At 46.1% G+C, this 19,168-nt stretch overlaps 1 protein-coding gene across 1 annotated transcript in view; it reads left to right on the forward strand.

Annotated features, from left to right (window-relative positions):
- Positions 1-19,168, forward strand: part of ANXA4 (annexin A4) — a 93,252-nt gene that overhangs the window by 41,870 nt on the left and 32,214 nt on the right. The window contains exon 5 of the mRNA XM_044279287.1: positions 18,082-18,195. Coding sequence (XP_044135222.1) covers positions 18,082-18,195 — 114 coding nt within the window. The remainder of the gene's footprint in view (positions 1-18,081; positions 18,196-19,168) is intronic.

Here is a 19,168-nt window from a genome sequence, read left to right on the forward strand (position 1 = left end):
ATGCACATGGCCGTTGCCGGCCTTGGCCCGTATTGGGGCCTGCAATTTGCGGGCACCGGCCATGTGCTCACCGCATCATGGATGCAGACCCGTTTACTTGATTGGCTCTGCAATCCAGAGCTGCGGTGCGGAATGGAGGCACAGAACCCCACAGAAGCACTACGGTGTTCTATTATTTTTTTTCGTTTAATTTTTTTGCGGTGCGGATGAATCACAGACCCTTTCAAGTTAAATGGGTATGGATCCGTTGCGGCAGCGCTCGGATGGTGACCACAAATTGCGCCCCCCTTCCCCAATGCACGGAACGGCCGAACAACGACCATGTGCAAGAGGCCTTATGGCTGCAACACCTGGACCTTAGGTGGTTTTACTGGCCCGAACTTAGGTCACTATAGTGGTTTTTTGGTGATCTGTTTGGTCCCACGCCCAGTCTCATTTTTGCAAAAGTAGTGAATGCATCAGAAAAGAGGGAAAAAGTTGCACATTTGTGGCACAAAACGGTACATTCAAGTATGCCACAATAGTACATCTTCCCGTCCTTCCCCATCTCTAGAGGGACTATACATTTATTTCAGTGGGGGAACACGAGTTCAGTGGCATTTGTACCATGAAAGTGCAATGGATGCCATCAACTATGGAGGTTGGCCCAAGTGTAGGTTTCTAAGGCTACTTTCACACTAGCGGCACAGACCTCCGGCAGGCTGTTCCGTCGGGTAAACAGCCTGTCAGATCCGTCCTGCCGCTAGTGAACGTGTGTCCCCGGACTGCCGCTCCATCTCCATTGACTATAATGGGGGCGCAGTTCCGGCAGAGGCACGGCGAGAGGCTGCCGAAATAAAACTACGACATGTCCGACATTTATTCCGGCAGCCTCTCGCCGTGCCTCCACCAGAACCCCGCCCCGCCTCCATTATATTCAATAGGGATGGAGCGGCAGTCCGGGGGCACACGTTCACTAGCAGCAGGACGGATCTGACAGGTTGTTCACCAGACAGAACAGCCTGCCGGAGTTCCATGCCGCTAGTGTGAAAGTAGTCTAACCTGTTTCCTACAAGTGGTGTAAATTCCAGTAGAACTCCTCCTTTTCTTATAGGCACTGCAGTGCTAAATAAAATTAGCAAGTGTCATGTACAAGAGGCAAAATGAGAGAAAACATGTTCATGGCCCTCTTGTCCAGGAATGAAGGGTGCGGTGTATGAACCATTACTAGGTTGGGAGGGTGTTGATTTTTACTATTTGCTCCAGAACGCTCTCTGCAAGATGAGCCCTAAAATTTCCCTATGGCTGTAATGACGGGCAATTTTGGTGGCAGTTTTGTATTTATTTTTTGAGTCAAAATGAGAAATAGATTCAAACAGAATGGAAAATAAAGAAAATATGTAATATTTCTCCTTCCTGCTTGATCTACTTCTGGCTACTACAAAAAAAAATACATTAAAACTGCATCTCTGACCCCACTACTACTGATGGTCTATACTCAGGATATTAATCTCTAATTGTTGTTCAGCAGTAGCTCCAGTGCCGGAACTACACAGCTCCATCCACTGTATGGCAGCTTTCAGACGAGCGAGTTGCATACTGTGGACTCGCAGCGCGAGTATAAAACTGCTCCTGTCCTGAACTTCCAGCGCTGCTGGGGTCGCATAGCAATATATGGATTTATGATTAGTGTTGAGCGAGCATGCTCGGCACATCGCAGAGCTTGGCTGAACACCACGTGTGCTCGAGCGCGATGCCCCTATTTCTATGCAGAAGATCGATGTACAGTGAGGGAATCCCTCAGTGTGAGTCCACGGCTTAGGAGTCCCTGCTCTGACTCCATATATAGCTATGTCCATATATGGAGTCAGTGCTTGGGGACACCCCAGTGCATTTAAAAGGAGATTTTTGTATAACTTCCCAGTAAAATCTTTCTCGCTCTTTATTGGGTGACACAGGAACCGTGGGTATAGCTATGTCCTCTAGGAGGCGTTGACACTAGATAAAGCTATTAGCTCCTCCCCTGGCAGCTATACTCCCTCCAGCCTGGAGAGAGAGCTTCAGTTTGTGCACAAGCAGTAGGAGAAGCAAGCCAACCAAAGAAAAAACATGGAACACCAACCATGCCAAAAGACCCAACGGGGTTTAAACCAGCAACTGCCACAACTGTGGCTGAACAACAATACTAGGTGGGTGCTGTGTCCCCCCCCCCAATGAAGAGCAAGAAAGAGATTTTACTGGTAAGTTATACAAAAATCTTCTTTTCTCACCCATATTTACTGGGGGACATGGGAACCGTGGGATGTCCAAAAGCAGATCGCAGGGAGGGAAAAATCAGACCCGTGGAAGCAATCGTCCCTGCAGGCATCTAAGAAACTGCTGCCTGCAAGACCATGCAGCCTAAGACAGCATCCACCAATGCAAAAGTATGCACCAGGTAAAAGTTTGTGAATGTGTGTAAGGAGGACCAAGTAGCTGCCTTGCACAACTGTGCAGCCGAAGCGCGATTCCTCCGAGCCCAAGATACACCCACCGCTCTGGTGCAGTGAGCCGTGACACCTAAGGGCGGAACCCTGCTTCGGGCGCGGTATGCTTTAGCAATTGCAGACCGGATCTAGAGTGTGATTACCCACTTGGAAGCCACCAATCTCTTTCATGGACCCTCCGGGATGACAAAAAGGGAGTCCGTACGGCGGAAGGGACCGGAGGCTGCTAAATAGATCTTCAGAGCTCTGACAATGTCCAAATGGTGTAACTCCTTTCCCTTAGGGTGTGAAGGAGATGGACACAGTGAGGGAAGAACAATTTCTCGTTAATATGGAAGTCAGAGACCACCTTCGGAAGAAAAGAAGGGACAGGCCGGAGAACCACCTTGTTCCTATGAATAACCAGAAAGGGTTCTCTACAAGAGAGTGCCGCCAACTTAGACGCCCATCTGATGGAAGTGATAGCGACCAGAAAAACTACTTTCCAGGACAGGAGTCGGAGAGAAATCTCCCACAAGGGCTCCAAGGGGGAAGCCTGGAGCACGGAGAGGACTAAATTCAAATCCCAAGGCGGTAAAGGAGGACGGTACGGAAGAACCGTATGTGCCACTTCCTGAGGAAAAGTCCTTACATGCCCCAGGGGGGCCAGAGGGCGCTGGAAAAGGATAGAAAGTGCCGACACCTGACCCTTCAAAAAGCTAAGGGCCAGACCAAGGTTCAACCCTGATTGCAGAAAGGACGGGACCGTGGGAAGAGAAAAACAAAGTGGCGGAATATTTTGGCTTCCACAGAAAACCAGGAAGGACCTCCAGGTCCTGTAATAGATCCTGGACGATGCAGGCTTTGCGGCAGAGTGGCGGTTTTAATAGCCACGCCGGCAAACGAAGAGACCTTAAATACTGATGGAAGACTGGACTCTGAAAGAAGGTCATCTCTGAGTGGCAGTGACTAAGGACATCTCCTAGAAGGAGAACGAGGTCTGCGTACCACGTGCAATGGCCAATCCCTGGGGCGACTAGGATAGTCGGAATACCCTCCATCCTGATCTTCAGTAGAACCCTGGGTAGGAGGGGGAAGGGGGGAAACGTAAAGGAGGGAGAACACCTGCCAAGGGAAGATTAGGGTGTCCACTGCCCCAAGCTTCCGGATCTCTTGCTCGGGCGGTGGAAAGTATGATCACCAGAGAGCTGACGTGACCTAGATATTAGTCATGTCTTAAGAAAGATAATGTAGATACAGGTAGCACACCCAGGAGAAATGGGAAGGATTCATCTGTAGAAGGAGAGATGTGGAGTGCGCCACAGCCTACCAGCCGGGTCCGGAACTCTGGAAATAGAAGGCCACACAAAGAATACCCCGTGCAAATGCAGATGCAACCAGGGATTTGGTGGCTGTGCCAAAACTCTGCCTGAGGAGGAAGCCAAGCAAGGGGAGCCACAACTGTATCGCTAGGCCATACCCCAGTGGAGGAGGGGGGGGAAACACCGCAGAGGCCACCAATTCAGTACTAGAAGAATCCGCCACCTGACAAAGAAGCTGTGCAATAAGAACCATAGTATGTAGTGGTAACGCACATACCACTCCCCCAGTAGTAGCCAGCGCCTGCCTCGTCTGCGCAAAACTGAGGGGGAGGCCTGAGGCTATCCCATAGAAGCCATGGCACCATACTGCCACAGTTAAGTAGATCTAGCCTTAAACACTTTACCTTGGAAGGGCTCTGAATAGGTAACAGCAGCAAAGCTAGCATCGGGGTAGAACCCCCAGCTGAGGGGGATTACAGAGTCGGTGAACACTCGACTCACTGGAACGTACTCCCCATATTATGCGCAATGGCATATGCACTACGTATTGATGAGGACAATATCATGACTGACTGGAACCTTGGAGGCCCATGGAGATGGGTGATCTCTAGGACACATAAGTGTTGCTAGGCAACCCCTCTGGGGGGGACAGAGGATGTCGCAACCATGCTCAAAACAGCACCGAAAGAGAAGGATACAATGTGGAAACAGCTACCATATCCACTGGCAGCACCCATACACCACTAGATGCAGAGCACCAGCACCCGCGGGTACCGACTGTTGCCACGCCCCACTGTGAAAGAAGCTAAGGCATCTACAGCCGTGGTGTAGTTGAACTGCAGCATCCCAAGATGCTTAGGTATTCCCCTGTAAGCTGATAACTTCTGGAAGGGAGTAATGCAACAGGAAGCACGGTGATTGGAGAAAGGCTAATGAATAAGGCAGGTACAGAACCCAGCGGAGACGCAATGCCGCCACCTACCGAATGGGGGGGATGCATACGTCCGGCACTGAAACCAGTGTAATTGTACTTAGTCCACCTACAGCAGGGGACAATATATAACAATATATAAGGCAAGTACTGTATCCCGTAGTAGTGCAATTACTCCGCCTATGGAAGCGGTAATGCATACAAGTACTGCTAGCGGAAGTGGCAATGCATACAGCAGGAACTGAATGCAATGGTAGAGAGATTACAGTTTATGGAAGGCGCAAGAATTCGCATATGGCGAATCCATTACCCTGTGAAAGTGCAATTGCTCCATCTAAGGAAGGGGTAATGCCTATGGTAAACACTGTAACCGGTGATGATGCCATAACCTTTAGAAGAGGCTAATGCATACGGTACGTACTGTACCCAGTGGAAATGCGATTCTGTCCCCCACGGAAGGTGAAAAGCCTACAGGCGACACTGAAGACAGCTCTCTAGCAGTTAGTTCACCTATGGAAGGAGGTAATGCCTAAGGTAAGTATTATATGCACCAGTAGTGCAAATACTCTGCCTGAGGAAAGGGGGTAATGCAGACGACCAGAACTGCTGGCTACCATGGACGCAATCTTGGAAGATTGCAACGGATTAGAGTCAGAGCCCGAATAACTGATTCCCCCCCCCTCGGACTGAACCTCTCCATGGATGGGAGGGTGTGTCCAAGCGAGACCCTAAGGAGGAAAAGTGGGGGTGCGGAGGTGACTGAGGATAAATATGTTCTGCTCTGGCCCGCTTGCGTGCAGTTCTACCTCTCAGAAACTTGCTCGTGGAGATATATCAACCAAACTACCCAGAGGGTGGAGTGGGAAACTAGAGGTCCATCCACCGGATTGCATAGGCAGAGCTTTATCAACCACACGACCATGAGGGTGGATTGGGAACCTTCAGCTGTCCTCCCTGGATAACAACCCTGGAGGGCGGATTGAGAACTATGAGAGGTCCTCCCTTATAGGACATGGGCCCAGCCTGGTACCACACAGACAGGGTGGTCCTGCGGTGATGAGGGCTGAGGAGGGGGAGGGGGCAGGAAAGGGTTAACTGCTTCAACGTTAAGGCACATTGCACTGGAGATAGAACCCCCAGATAATCTGGTGCCGACCTCAAAAGGTGGCTGGCCAGCCACAAAGGGTTAAGCTGCCTTTTTAGAGGACTGGGGGCGGGGCCCAGTGGCTTCTGGGGGAGGGAGTGAGGTGGGAAAAATTTGGGCCAGAGTGCACCCCCACCCCCATACCAGGGGTTAAAGCTGCGGCCTAGTAAGCCGCGAAGCCGGGGCCTAAGTTTACGCGCACGGCCGACCGGGAGCCTGTCGGCCGGCCGGGGAGCAGAGGGACCTGGGGCAGTGAGCGGAAGCACCCGCTTGCACCCACCAGCCGGGGGTTTTCACCCCGCGGGCTGGGAAGAGCGCGGCCTGGAATCTCTTGCGGTGCCCGGCCGTTCGTCCAGGCGTTAACCCTTCCAGAGCGGCGCCCTGGTGCCCGCTCCCGAAAAGGGCGGATCCTGGAGGTAGCTGCGGGACCAGCCGGGGACACAACGGTGCATGATCGGGGCCGGCCAAGAGGGCAGCACGCTTACCTCACCAGCGCATTACATATAGAGGAGTGGGGAGCCTCCTCCGCTCCCTTCCCTGCCTGTCCAACTGTTGCATGGTCCCGGTCCGCAGTGATGTGCTCAGCCTCCTAAAGCAGCGCCTGCCAGAGATGGTTATTAACCCCTAAGTGCCCGAGTAGCCGTCGGCCTAGAGGGGGAGTGAGAGGGGGTCCTGGGCTACAATAAACAAAGTCCTGTGTTAAACATATACTTATCACTGTTTCAAGTCCCAGGAGATCTATATTCAAGGCAGATCACTCTACCAGCCGGAATCACTGCTAAGCTATAGTATTACCACCCTGTTAACCCTAGAAAACTATTGCCACCAAAGAGGGAGGGAGGGGGAATAGGGTTAAACATACTTACCAAATCCCGTGTACTCGCCTCATCTTCATCCTCTTCTGTTCACCCTCTTTAAGTGGACCCGTAAGGTCACCTCTTCCAGCAGGGTCACCTCCTCAGCAGCTGGCACCGGAGTGGCAGGAGTCTGGTATGGCGGGAGGGTCTTCTCTTTGGCGGACCTAGGTGACCCTTTGGCTGGAGGGATGCAGGGGAGCGAGGCTGCCCTGATCCACCTTGTCTTCTTGTGGGGGAGGAGGCAGCTTGGCAGGCCAACGCTGGCGTGCTCCCCCAGGAGAAAAGGGAGGCTAGGCGACCACTGTTTCCCATCTGAAAAGAAGGAAAAATAAAATAAAAAAATCTTCAGGAACTAGCCAGCAGAGCACTAGACACTAGAAAAAACTGAAGCTCTCTCTCCAGGCTGGAGGGGGTATAGCTGCCAGGGGAGGAGCTAAAAGCTGTATCTAGTGTCCACACCTCCTAGAGGACATGGCTATACCAACAGTTCCTGTGTCCCCCCCCCCCCCCCCCCCCCAATGAATATGGGCGAGAAATCTAATTTAGGCTACATGCACACGAACGTTTGTTTGGTTCCTTGTCCGTTCCATGTGTGTTTTTTTTTTTTTTGTTTTTTGCGGATAGGATGCGGACCCATTCATTTCAATGGGTCTGCAAAAAACACAGACAGCACAACAGCACACAATGTGCTGTCCGCATCAGTATGTCCGTTCCGTTGCCCCGCTAAAAAAATAGTGCATGTCCTATTTTTATTTCTAGTTTGCGGACAAGGATGGGCATTATTACAATGTATGCGACCAAAAAATGGATGCCATACGAAACGTCATCATTATTTATTTTATTTTTTTGCAAAACACATACGATCGTGTGCATGTAGCCTTAGCCTGTAGTTCAGAAAAGTTTCTGCCGGGATTCAAACTCGCAACCTTTTGTATTAGAGGCATGGCACTTAACCACTCAGCTATAATAGCCTCTATTTCTGAAAAAGTTTGTGACAGGATTTGAACTCACAGCTTCTGCATCACAGCCCAGAACTCTAACCACTACACTGTATAGCTGCATATCCAGTCGCAAAAAAAAAAATGAAATAGAAGTCTTCTACTGTATAGGTCTCAGTAGAAGTACAGTAGAAGTCTCATTATTTTTTTTATTTTTTTAAGTAACTGGCTATGCAGCTATTATAGCTTGTGAGTTTGAATCCTGGCAGAAACATTTCTGAAATACAAGCTAAATTAGATTTAAATACACTGGGGTGTCCCCAAGCACTGACTCCATATATGGACATAGCTATATATGGAGTCAGAGCAGAAACTCCTAAGCTGAACTAGAGTCCCGGCACCCTCCTCTCTTCAGAACAGGGGGTGCCTGGGGTTCTCCCATTGACTTCCATTGTGCTCGGTAGAACACCCGAGCACTTTGGTGCTCGTTCAACACTAGTTATGATGCTATGTAACCCTTAGGTCTCTTTCAGACGGGCGTTGCGGGAAAATGTGCGGGTGCGTTGTGGGAACACCTGCGATTTTTCAACGCGAGTGCAAAACATTGTAATGCGTTTTGCACTCGCGTGAGAAAAATCGTGCGTGTTTGGTACCCATGGTTATAAGGGAAAATAATACATTCTGAATACAGAATGCATAGTAAAATACCGCTGGAGAGGTTAAAAATAAATAATTTAACTCACCTTAGTCCACTTGCTTGCGTAGCCGGCATCTCCTTCTGTCTTCATCTTAGCTTTGTGTAGCAACAGGACCTGTGGTGACGTCACTCCGGTCATCACATGATCCATCACCATGGTAAGGTCCTTGTTGCTACACAGAGCTAAGATCAAGACAGAAGGAGATGCCAGGCTGCGCGAGCAAGTGGACTAAGGTGAGTTAAATTATTTTTTAAATATTTTTTTTAACCCCTCCAGCGCTATTGTACTATGCATTCTGTACTCAGAATGCTATTATTTTCCCTTATAACCATGTTATAAGGGAAAATAATAATGATCGGGTCTCCATCCCGATCGTCTCCTAGGAACCGCACTTGCTTGTGGATGCTTGTGATTTTCACGCGACCCTATTCACTTCTATGGGGCCTGCGTTGCGTGAAAAACGCACAAACAGGAGCATGCTGCGATTTTCACGCAACGCACAAGTGATGCGTGAAAATCACCGCTCATGTGAACAGCCCCATAGAAATAAATGGGTCAGGATTCAGTGCGGGTGCAATGCGTTCACTTCACGCATTGCACCCGCGTGGAATACTCGCCTGTGTGAAAGGGGCCTTACAGTTCTGCAATGTATTGGAATCTGACAGCATTATGGCCAGGTGTGTTTCTGCATGAGGGATGTTATTATATAATACTTACTTCACATGACCATGGAAAACAGCCATGTGATGGCCTTTTTCTTTTTAAAGAAGTAGTTCCATAAATATTTTTATTCTCTGACCTGTTAGAAAGATACATGATGTAAACTGTAGTAAAGGTAAATTTCTTACCAGTGTCTGTACCTGCGAGTTATCCACCTCCCTTCTGATCCTCAGCTGTGTCATGTGACCAACACTGGCTCTAGAAATAACATAGCATCTTATGTATGGACAGGATGGCAGTTTCTCTATGTGTTCCTATGGAAGCCTCAATGTCAGTCTCATAGGAATGAATAAAGAAGTAACTGGCTTCCTGTCCTGTGTCAGTTGGAGATCAGAGTGCTGGTCACATGACACAGCTGAGCATCAGAAGGGAAGTTATAACTCCCAAATAAAGTCACTGGTAAGATTACCTTCACTACAGTTTGCATCATGTGCATAATTTCTAACCGGTCATAGAATAAAAATGTTTGTTTGTGGGAGTACTTCTTTAAGGGCCATCACATGGCTCTTTTCAAAACCATTTTTCATGGCCATTTTTTGTAACAGCTAGCGAATAATGGACATACAAAAATAGGATATGTATTTTGTTTTGTTTTTTTTTGGCAATTTTGAACATACATGATGTAAACTGTAGTGAATGTAAATTTCTTACCAGTGCAATCACTGAAATCACTAGGCCAGTTATTAACAGCCAGTTATTAACAGCTGTTAAAAAGGAACACTGGAGGCAGCAGGACCTGACGCTCCCAGTGTGATCATGTGACGTCACGAGGCTGGGGGCATCAGGTCCTGCTGTCTCCCTCGTGGAGCAGAAGTAACATTACTGGGGACAGGCAAAAGGGAAGAGGGCAGTATATATACTGAAGGTACTGGATTGTGCATGTGTGTGATTTTTATTTTATTTTTTAACCTGCTATTTTATATCTCTTTAATACAGCTGAGATCTATCTTTTTTTTATTTTTATTTTTTCTATTCTAGACCAATGTTTCCTTTATTCTTTTTTTGAGAGTTTGACTCCTCTGCACGAATGACCTGTTTCCCCTGCACACTGCTCATTCACAGCTGGTAGCCGTAGTTCTGGAATCTAAATTTAGTTGAGGGTGATTGTGACGTTTGCTGAGGAACTAGACCGAGGTTGTCAGGTATGAGTCAGTAAGTCAACGCATCAAGCTCAAGGGACATTTGACAAGGTCTTAATGAGTTTGCATTTATATTTACTTAGGTCTGGGTCTTTCCAGCAGGGGTAACCTCTGGGTACAACCTGAGCACTGCTGTATAGGTCTGACACATGTAGCAAGGGTTAAATTGTGATGAGGGGAAATGTTTACTGAAATAAAAATCATCTTGTGCTGTCTTCATACACGTTCACACAGTGTGCAGTCTGACATTTAGCATAAACCATTCCTGTCTTCCAAATAAGAGGACTGTTCTTTGTAGTCTAACTTGTTTATTGGTAAAACCTAGAAGAATACAAATGGCAAGTATAAAGTATAGATAGCATGTAAAATCACAGAATAAAGTGGTCTTAAATGGCAGAAAATGCTCAAGACCCCAAATGCTGTTGTGCATTTATAACCAGGGGAGCAAATTCTGCACATGTGATACGTTGCTAACAGCGATCCCCAGCAAAATTGCATACAATGGAGGATGCCAGCAGCGGACTACATATACCACAAAAACCTCCTACACAGAATAGCCAAATGTGCGGATATAGCTATAAGAAATACAAAATCACAGAAAATTGTGCACTACAGTGGTAAATGCATTTGACAATATATGGCAGAACCATTACACTGATATTAAAATGACACTTTCGCCAATATATTCTTATATCAAGAACATACCAGAGCCTGCGCACCCCGTCAAGGTCTCTCAATGTGGCACGGGACCTAACGCCAACCTACCTATCCCATATCGGTAGTCACTGATAGGAGCATAAGGTCTGACACACAGCCAGCAGCTCCCAGTTACCTCCAGCGTGAATCACACATACAATGGGAGGAGGCTGTGAGTCCCACCTATAACTAGCTCATGTGACGCAGGCTACCCAGGCCATATATTGTCCATTGCATTTACCATTATAGATGGCATATACTATAGCATTTACACTGAAGCACATAGTAAAATGGCTGTCTGTACATAAGATTACATGGCTAGCTAACAGTAATGACAACTCACTGAGTAACAATTACGACTAGCTGAACATCTCTGCATAACCCAATATCCCTGAATCAAAGGTAGATCTCTCACCAGATATGCTTATGCAAGGATGGTGGAGTTTAGGAAGGAGATAAGCAAGAGGACAGCTTTGCTTATGTCTCCTGTAGACTGTAGACTTTTCTTTCTCAGGATGCTTTTCACTCCCACAATGCAGTAGTCTTTGTAACTGAAAAACAAAGTGTAATACAACTCAACACCGCTAGATGGTGCTATAACTACACTAACCACTTGAGAAATACCAAGACTCTGGCAGAATGAAATGGAATTATTTTCTAACCCTGCTGGGCAAAACGCATCTTATGCCATAGACCTGCGACTGTTGAAGAAATTTTTGTCGTAAATGCTCAGAAGTCAGGAGATCGTCGCTCACAGATGACGTAGCAGAGATCAACTTTTTCAGCATTACTTATGGACTATGTTCATAGGGAAGACACTTTGACAACGGTCTTAAAGGGGGCATCCACCTAACAATGTCTTTCAATGTGCTTCCCACTTTGTGCTGTGAACCTGGACTACAAGATAGCAATAGAAGTAGTCCTTGGCTGGGAAGATAGCGCACAGGCTGCAAAACAAAATTACAGGACAGCTCCAGAGGCATCGCTGCACATTATTGATGAATAGATGGGGGATGTCAGTTAAGCCAGGGGGCATGCGGGATTGCATGACTCATCAAGAACTTGCCTATATGATTATTCACCATAACTGGCAGAGTTTCCGTGAGAGATGGTTGTGTACATGGGTAGAGTGACTGCAATTTTTTTTCTTGGGCTATACACACCTATTTATACAAGCCATACACTTAAGGCAGGTCACACCCCCTTTCTGTGAAGCGATGACACCCCCTTATGGCTTTTGTCTAGTCATCCAGGAGATTTACCAACTATTCTATCACAGGGTCACGTGACATTGGAACCCTCAATCCAAAACTCGCCATGCGACTTACGGTAAACACTATCATTAGGGTTAGTATTTATTATATTACTAATCTTTACAACCACAGTTCATGGGATGTAGATATTACCCTTCTGCTACATCCCGTGGCTGCTTTAAACCCATGTGACTTTAGCATGTCACGTGACATCACAAGGTCCCTACGGTCCATGAAGTTTAGACACTACCATGTTATCATTGACTTTACTGTTACGGTAACATCTAAGGGTTGTTTCTTTATATAAATGTCCCCTGTATAATGCCACCCTGTAGTGCCAACTGTATTGTAATGCTACCCCACCAGTAGTGCTCCAGCCTGTAATCCCACCCCAACTGTAGTGATCCATCCTGTAAAGCCAACCAACCTGTAGTGCTGCAGCCTATTCCACCCCCCATTTAGTGCTCTAGCCTGTAGTGCCACCCCTCCATGTAGTGCTTCTGCCTCTAGTGCCTTCACGTATAAAAAAAAAATCTAAATACACACCGGACTCCTGTTTACCACCACAATCTGTGTTGCAGGCAAGTTCCAGTTTGAGTTGCCATGACCTTCTTTGCTGTTCTACTGCCCCACAGGCTCCCGTGTCCACATTGTCTCCTCATGGAAGATGTGGCCCTGATTTGGCATATCTTACTCCAGCACACAGGCGTATAAATAGCTGGTCTTACAGGGGTTTTCTGAGTTATTTTTTTTGTTCTTTGTGTTTTTCTAACTAGGCAAATGTAAGGACTTTACCATGCACTTCCTTTATCTGCAGTGACTCCTTTCTCAGATTTCAGAGGGTCACATTTCCTGGGATGTCAGCTTCTCTCCCTGCTCTGATGATGTTTCATGCACAAGCCTGAGAGAGCAGATATGTGTCTGTACAGAGACATCACTGTGCTGGCCACGCCCCCCTGCACTGGGAGCTGCTGCTCCCTGCCCTGTGTCCCCCTCCCACTGAATTCTTCAGGAAAGATTAACTCCTTCAGCAGCAGAGAGAGCGGGAGGTTTCCTGAGTAGCTGCAGGCAGTGAAGAGCCGCAGGATCTTCATTCTGCAGACACAGAGCTGACGGACTGGAGGAGTTCTGCAGAGCATTGCACAAGTATAGGTAGGGGGAAGATCCTGTGTGTATCAGCACTGTCACTGTACAGCTGGGACTCGTTTTTCTACAAATATAACATGCTGCTAAGTATCCCAGCAGGCAGACATGTCACTCAGGGCAGGACTTGTATTCACTCCCTTTGCAGAGCAGTGGGAGGGGCACAAATATTCATGAGGAAAACCTCAGAGATTGCTGTTATTGCAAGTAAACAAAGGGCCAGGTAAATGAGTATTTTGCTGACCATCAGATTTAGGCTACATGCACACGACCGTTTCGTTTTTTGCATTCCGCAAATCGTGGATCCACAAAAAAACTGAAGCCGCCCGTGTGCCTTTTGCAATTTGCGAAACGGAACGGGAGGCCCATTGTAGAAATGACTATTCTTATCCGCAAAAAATGCAAATGAAGTTGAGGTTAAAGTATGTCTTGCTTCCCCCCCACCCGAGGAAGTTTTATACTCTCCTCAAAAGCCCCTAACATTCTGGTTCTGACCCATCCAAGGTCCCTACCTGTTCCTGGTTCCATATGACACACAGGAAATGACTGTTCAGTCCATCACTGGCTGAGGCAGGTCACCAAATGGACCCTTGTATAAGGAAGGCCTATGGCGTTTGTACAGGTGGAAAGTACTTTTGTATAGCTTATAGCTTTAGATGCTGGCCCAGTGGACATCATTCTGTACTTTGATGGTTGATACTCACTATAGACTAGTCTATTGCCTGATAGTATCTTGCACCTAATGATGATAAATCGGAGAATTGCCTTGCATTGCTTAAAGGGAACCTGTCACCAGGTGGGTATAGAGCTGAGGACATGGGTGGCTAGATCGCCACTAGCACATCCGCAATACCCAGTCCCCATAGCTCTCTGTGCTTCTATTGTGTAAAAAAACCGATTTGATACATATGCAAATTAACCTGAGATTAACCGTGTGCATTCAGTATTTTGCGGAACGGAACAGCTGGCCCCTAATAGAACAGTACTATCCTTGTCCGTAATGCAGACAATAATAGGACATGTTCTATTTTTTTGCGGAACAGAAATACGGACATGCGGAAACGAAAATGAATGGTTCCGTATACGGTCTGCAAAACAAACGGAACGGACACGGAAAAAATACGTTCGTGTGCATGAGGCCTAAATGTGACTTTCAAATTGCCACCTCCAGATGTCCAGTTCTTTTCCATTGATCTGAGACGGATTCCATGTTACAAGGCAGACAAGAATTACTTCGGGCGTGTCCGTGTCTTCGTCACATGTTTTCCTGCATTATTTCTAATAGCTGATAATTCTCACGGAGCTGATGAGACTAAATAGAAGTCAAGTACTGCCTAAGTATATCTTCACCCACCCTCCCTCATTGAAGCATTTCCTGTTACATTACAAATATAATAATCCTGAGGAAAGAAATGTCAGAAAAAGTGCAGAGCAGCAGGAGACGGGGGACTCAAACGGAGCCTGCTGACGCTGTCATTTGTGAAGTAGGAAGCTTCGGAGTCAGCTGTTAGTAATCATCAAATGGCTAAAATTACACAGAGGGGAGGAACCTCCGTGATGTAGTGAGGATGAGCGCCACCAGTGCTCCCCAGTAAAACTGGTATATCATAAATATGTTTACCGAAATTTTTTTTTTTCGAAGAATGGACATGTTCCTATATGAAACTAGACATAAAATAATATACATTACAGATGGATATATAATATGAGAAACCAACAACATAAACAAATTGTTAAATACACTCAAAATATCTCTAGTGGCTGACCCCCTTCAACTACGGATAACCTGTTAGGCCGAATGGTAAAAATGTGCCCTCAGTGCTAAAAAATGAAAATTCAAAGTGATATGTAATCACCTCTCCAAGGCTTAGAGGTGGTCTATTTAAAATAAATTTTAAATAAGCAAGGTAAAAACCTATACAACGTAGGTAAAATAAATACAAAACGATATAAAAATGTACAGAAAAAAGCAAACAATTTGGTCACACTCTGCACTGCAAGCTAATGCAATTTTTCAAATGTTTGGTACATCTTTCCAATTCAATAACAATTGCAAACAATATGCGCTTTTTACAGTTCAGTAGTAATTGCCAACGGATGTGTGTAATCCTTGCAGATAATTGCCAAAATGTATGCTTTTTTGCAGTTCAATAGTAATTACAAACAGTATATACTTATGGTGGTGTGTGTGTGTATAATATATATCCACTGTTCTTTTAGTGAAAGACGCCAAGCATTATAGTTATTGGAGTGATATTGTATATCATGAGATCATTGGTACTTGCATACCTACATGCAACTTCCAACTGACCCTATAGCTGGCCATGTACATGTAAGGCTACTTTCACACTAGCGTTCGATCGGATCCGTTCTGAACGGATCCGCTCATATTAATGCAGACGGAGGCTCCGTTCAGAACGGATCCGTCTGCATTATAACTTAGAAAAATGTTCTAAGTGTGAAAGTAGCCTGAGCGGATCCGTTCAGACTTTACATTGAAAGTCAATGGGGGACGGATCCACTTGAAGATTGAGCCATATGGTGTCATCTTCAAGCGGATCCGTCCTCATTGACTTCCATTATAAGTCGGAACGGATCCGCTCGCCTCCGCACGGCCAGGCGGACACCCGAACGCTGCTTGCAGCATTCAGGTGTCCGCTCACTGAGCGGAGGCTGAGCGCTGGCAGACGGATGCAGTCTGAGTGGATCCGCCTCCACTGAGAATGCATTAGGGCCAGACTGCTGCGTTCAGGGCCGCTCGTGAGCCCCTTCAAACGGAGCTCACGAGCGGACACCTGAACGCAGGTGTGAAAGGAGCCTTAGACTTCATTCTCCTCACGCATACAGAACGTACGTTCAGTACGCTCGGGTCTGAACCCAGCCTTAGGCTTCGTTCACATTTCCATTTGGAGATCAGGCAGGCAGTTCCAACACATAGCCGGGTTTCAGCAAGCAAAAACTGCTGCATGCATCTGTGAGATCTGGCAGGCCGCTCTGTGCTGGAACAGCCTGCTTGATCTCCAAATGGAAATGTGAATGAAGCCTAAGGCTGGGTTCAGACCTGAGCGTACTGAACGTACGTTCTGTATGCGCGATTGTACGGGCATTTGCAATCACGCATACAGAGATGAGCGTTCACGACAAGACGCCCCAAAGAAGCTCCTGTACTTCTTGGGGCGTCGGGCGTTTTACAGCGCAATCGTACGCGCTGTAAAAAGCTCAGGTGAGAACCATTCCCATAGGGAATCATTGGTTCTTGCGTGTTGAGCGTTTTACAGCACGTAGGAACACGCTGTAAAGTGCTCAGGTCTGAACCCAGCGTAAGGGGAAAGATGGATTCAAACATGACAGAGCCTTTGCTCTCATTGAAGACTGGCACCACCAGTCTCGTTGAGAACATGCATGCTCAGACAAGTGTGTATGAAGAAAGAGGGCGAATAGCTTTTGGCTGAACAAGGTTTGGGGTAAATGGTCCCCTTTTAGGCCCCTTTCATACGGGCGAGATTTCCGCGCAGGTGCAATGCGTGAGGTGAACACATTGCACCCGCACTGAATCCGGACCCATTCATTTCTATGGGGCTGTGCACATGAGCGGTGATTTTCACGCATCACTTCTGCGTTGTGTGTAAATCGCAGCATGCTCTATATTGTGCGACTTCCACGCATCGCAGGCCCCATAGAAGTGAATGGGGCTGAGTGAAAATCGCAAGCAAGCGCGGATGCGGTGCGATTATTTTTTTTTTTTTTTTATTTTTTTTTTTTTCACGCACGGTTGCTAGGAGACTATCAGGATGGGGACCCGATCATTTTATTATTTTCCCTTATAACATGGTTATAAGGGAAAATAATAGAATTTTGAATGCATAGTACAATAGTGCTGGAGGGGTTAAAAAAAATTAAAAATAACTCTCCTTAATCCACTTGCTCGTGCACCCCGGCATTTCTTCTGTCTTCTTCTTTGCTGATTGCAGGAAAAGGACCTGTGGTGACGTCACTCCGGTCATCACATGATCCATCACCATGGTAAAAGATCATGTGATGGACCATGTGATGAGTGCAGTGACTTCACCACAGGTCCTTTTCCTGCAATCAGCAAAGAAGACAGAAGAGAAGCCGGGCTGCGCGAGCAAGTGGATTAAGGGGAGTTATTTTTATTTATTTATTTATTTTTTAACCCTTCCAGCACTATTGTACTATGCATTCAGAATGCTATTATTTTCCCTTATAACCATGTTATAAGGGAAAATAATACAATCTACACAACACCGATCTTCTGTGAAGAAGTTCAGGTTTGGGTACCAAACATACCGATTTTTCTCACGCGCGTGCAAATCGCATTACAATGTTTTGCACTCGTGTGAAAAAATCGTGCATTTTCCCGCAACGCTCCCGCCTCTTATCTGGGCCAAAAATATGACGCCCCCGTGTGAAAGAGGCCTTAGAGTAGTTCAACCCTAATACACCATTTTGCCAGGACTCCCCTCCCCTAACGGCAGACCTTCCTGTACTACACCTTCAATCTACTACACAAGGAAGAACCAGAAAAGAGAATGATGCAGAAACCCCAAGCACATTAACTTGTAGATACTCCGGCAGGGGCAGACCTATTATAGAAGAAAAGGACCGTGATGGCAAAAGCTGATTATGGATGAACGCCCCATACTATTGTTGCTCAAAAAATAAAAATCTATTGTGAAGACACCAATTCATAGTAATTTTATATACAGTTTGTTTTGGATTTTTTTTTATTTTTTATTTTTGTTACATATTTTTTCTTTTTTTTTTTTTCTTTATAGGATTTAGAGGATGATTTAAAATCGGAGCTCACCGGACACTTTGAAAAAGTGATCCTGGGCCTGCTGAACCCAATAACACTGTATGATGTGCTGGAATTGAAGAAAGCAATGAAGGTAACAAATATGTACATGATCAGTATAATAGCAGTATCATGGTACTATATAGTTAAGCTTAAAGTGGCTCTGTCACCAGGATCAACCCTATTGGACCAGGCATTTTGTCTGGTAGGGCTCATCATGCTGATTAGCATACAGACAAAAGAAGGTAAAGGCTTAAACAGCTGCAGAGAAACATTGTGTTTTTATTCATAGGCAAATGAGAAGTTAGAGTACCAGGAGGCGGGGCTGAATCCTTTGAGCATGGCTTTGTAACACCCCCTCTGCTCCGCACACTCCCCCTCAGCTTGATTGACAGGGGGCAGACATCAGCATGCTGAGGGCAGAGCAGTCTCCTGGTATCTAGATTTCATTTACATTGTGTTCACTATTCACCACCCTGAGATATGCTCAGATAGCTAATCTACATATTCCTGCTGTATTCCCACGCAATATATGATTATAAAGACACCAGTAAAAATGTATTGGCTTATAAGCACACTTCTCTATGTGGTATTGTTATAGCTCAGTGGTAAGTGATTGATTTGATTTTGCATGTAGAGATCTCAGGTTTGAATTTTGGGAGAAACTGCAAGGTTTTGTTCTTCAGATATTTTTTCTTTTTTTTCTTCCACATTTAACCCATAATAAAGGTCTATATCCTTATCATACTGAGAATGTATGTTTGTTTGTTTTTTGTTAGAAACCTAATGTACAGTATATTACTGGTTTCTTTATAATCGAATATTGTGTCTGTGAATAAACCAGTAATAGGTTAGATAAGCAAATAGGTGTTGGCCAAGCAAAAAAACTAAACAAAAACCACACTATTAACAATAGAATGCCTTACTACAGTATATTGAGATTATATGATTATATATTCTAGTATTGCCTTTTTATTATAGGTTAAATGAGAGAAGATGAAAAAATGGTGTAACTCTCTCCTGGGGCTTGAACTTGAGACTTCTAAATGCATGGCAGACCACTTAAA

This window comes from Bufo gargarizans, chromosome 2, assembly GCF_014858855.1.
Source record: "Bufo gargarizans isolate SCDJY-AF-19 chromosome 2, ASM1485885v1, whole genome shotgun sequence".
NCBI lineage: Eukaryota > Metazoa > Chordata > Amphibia > Anura > Bufonidae > Bufo > Bufo gargarizans.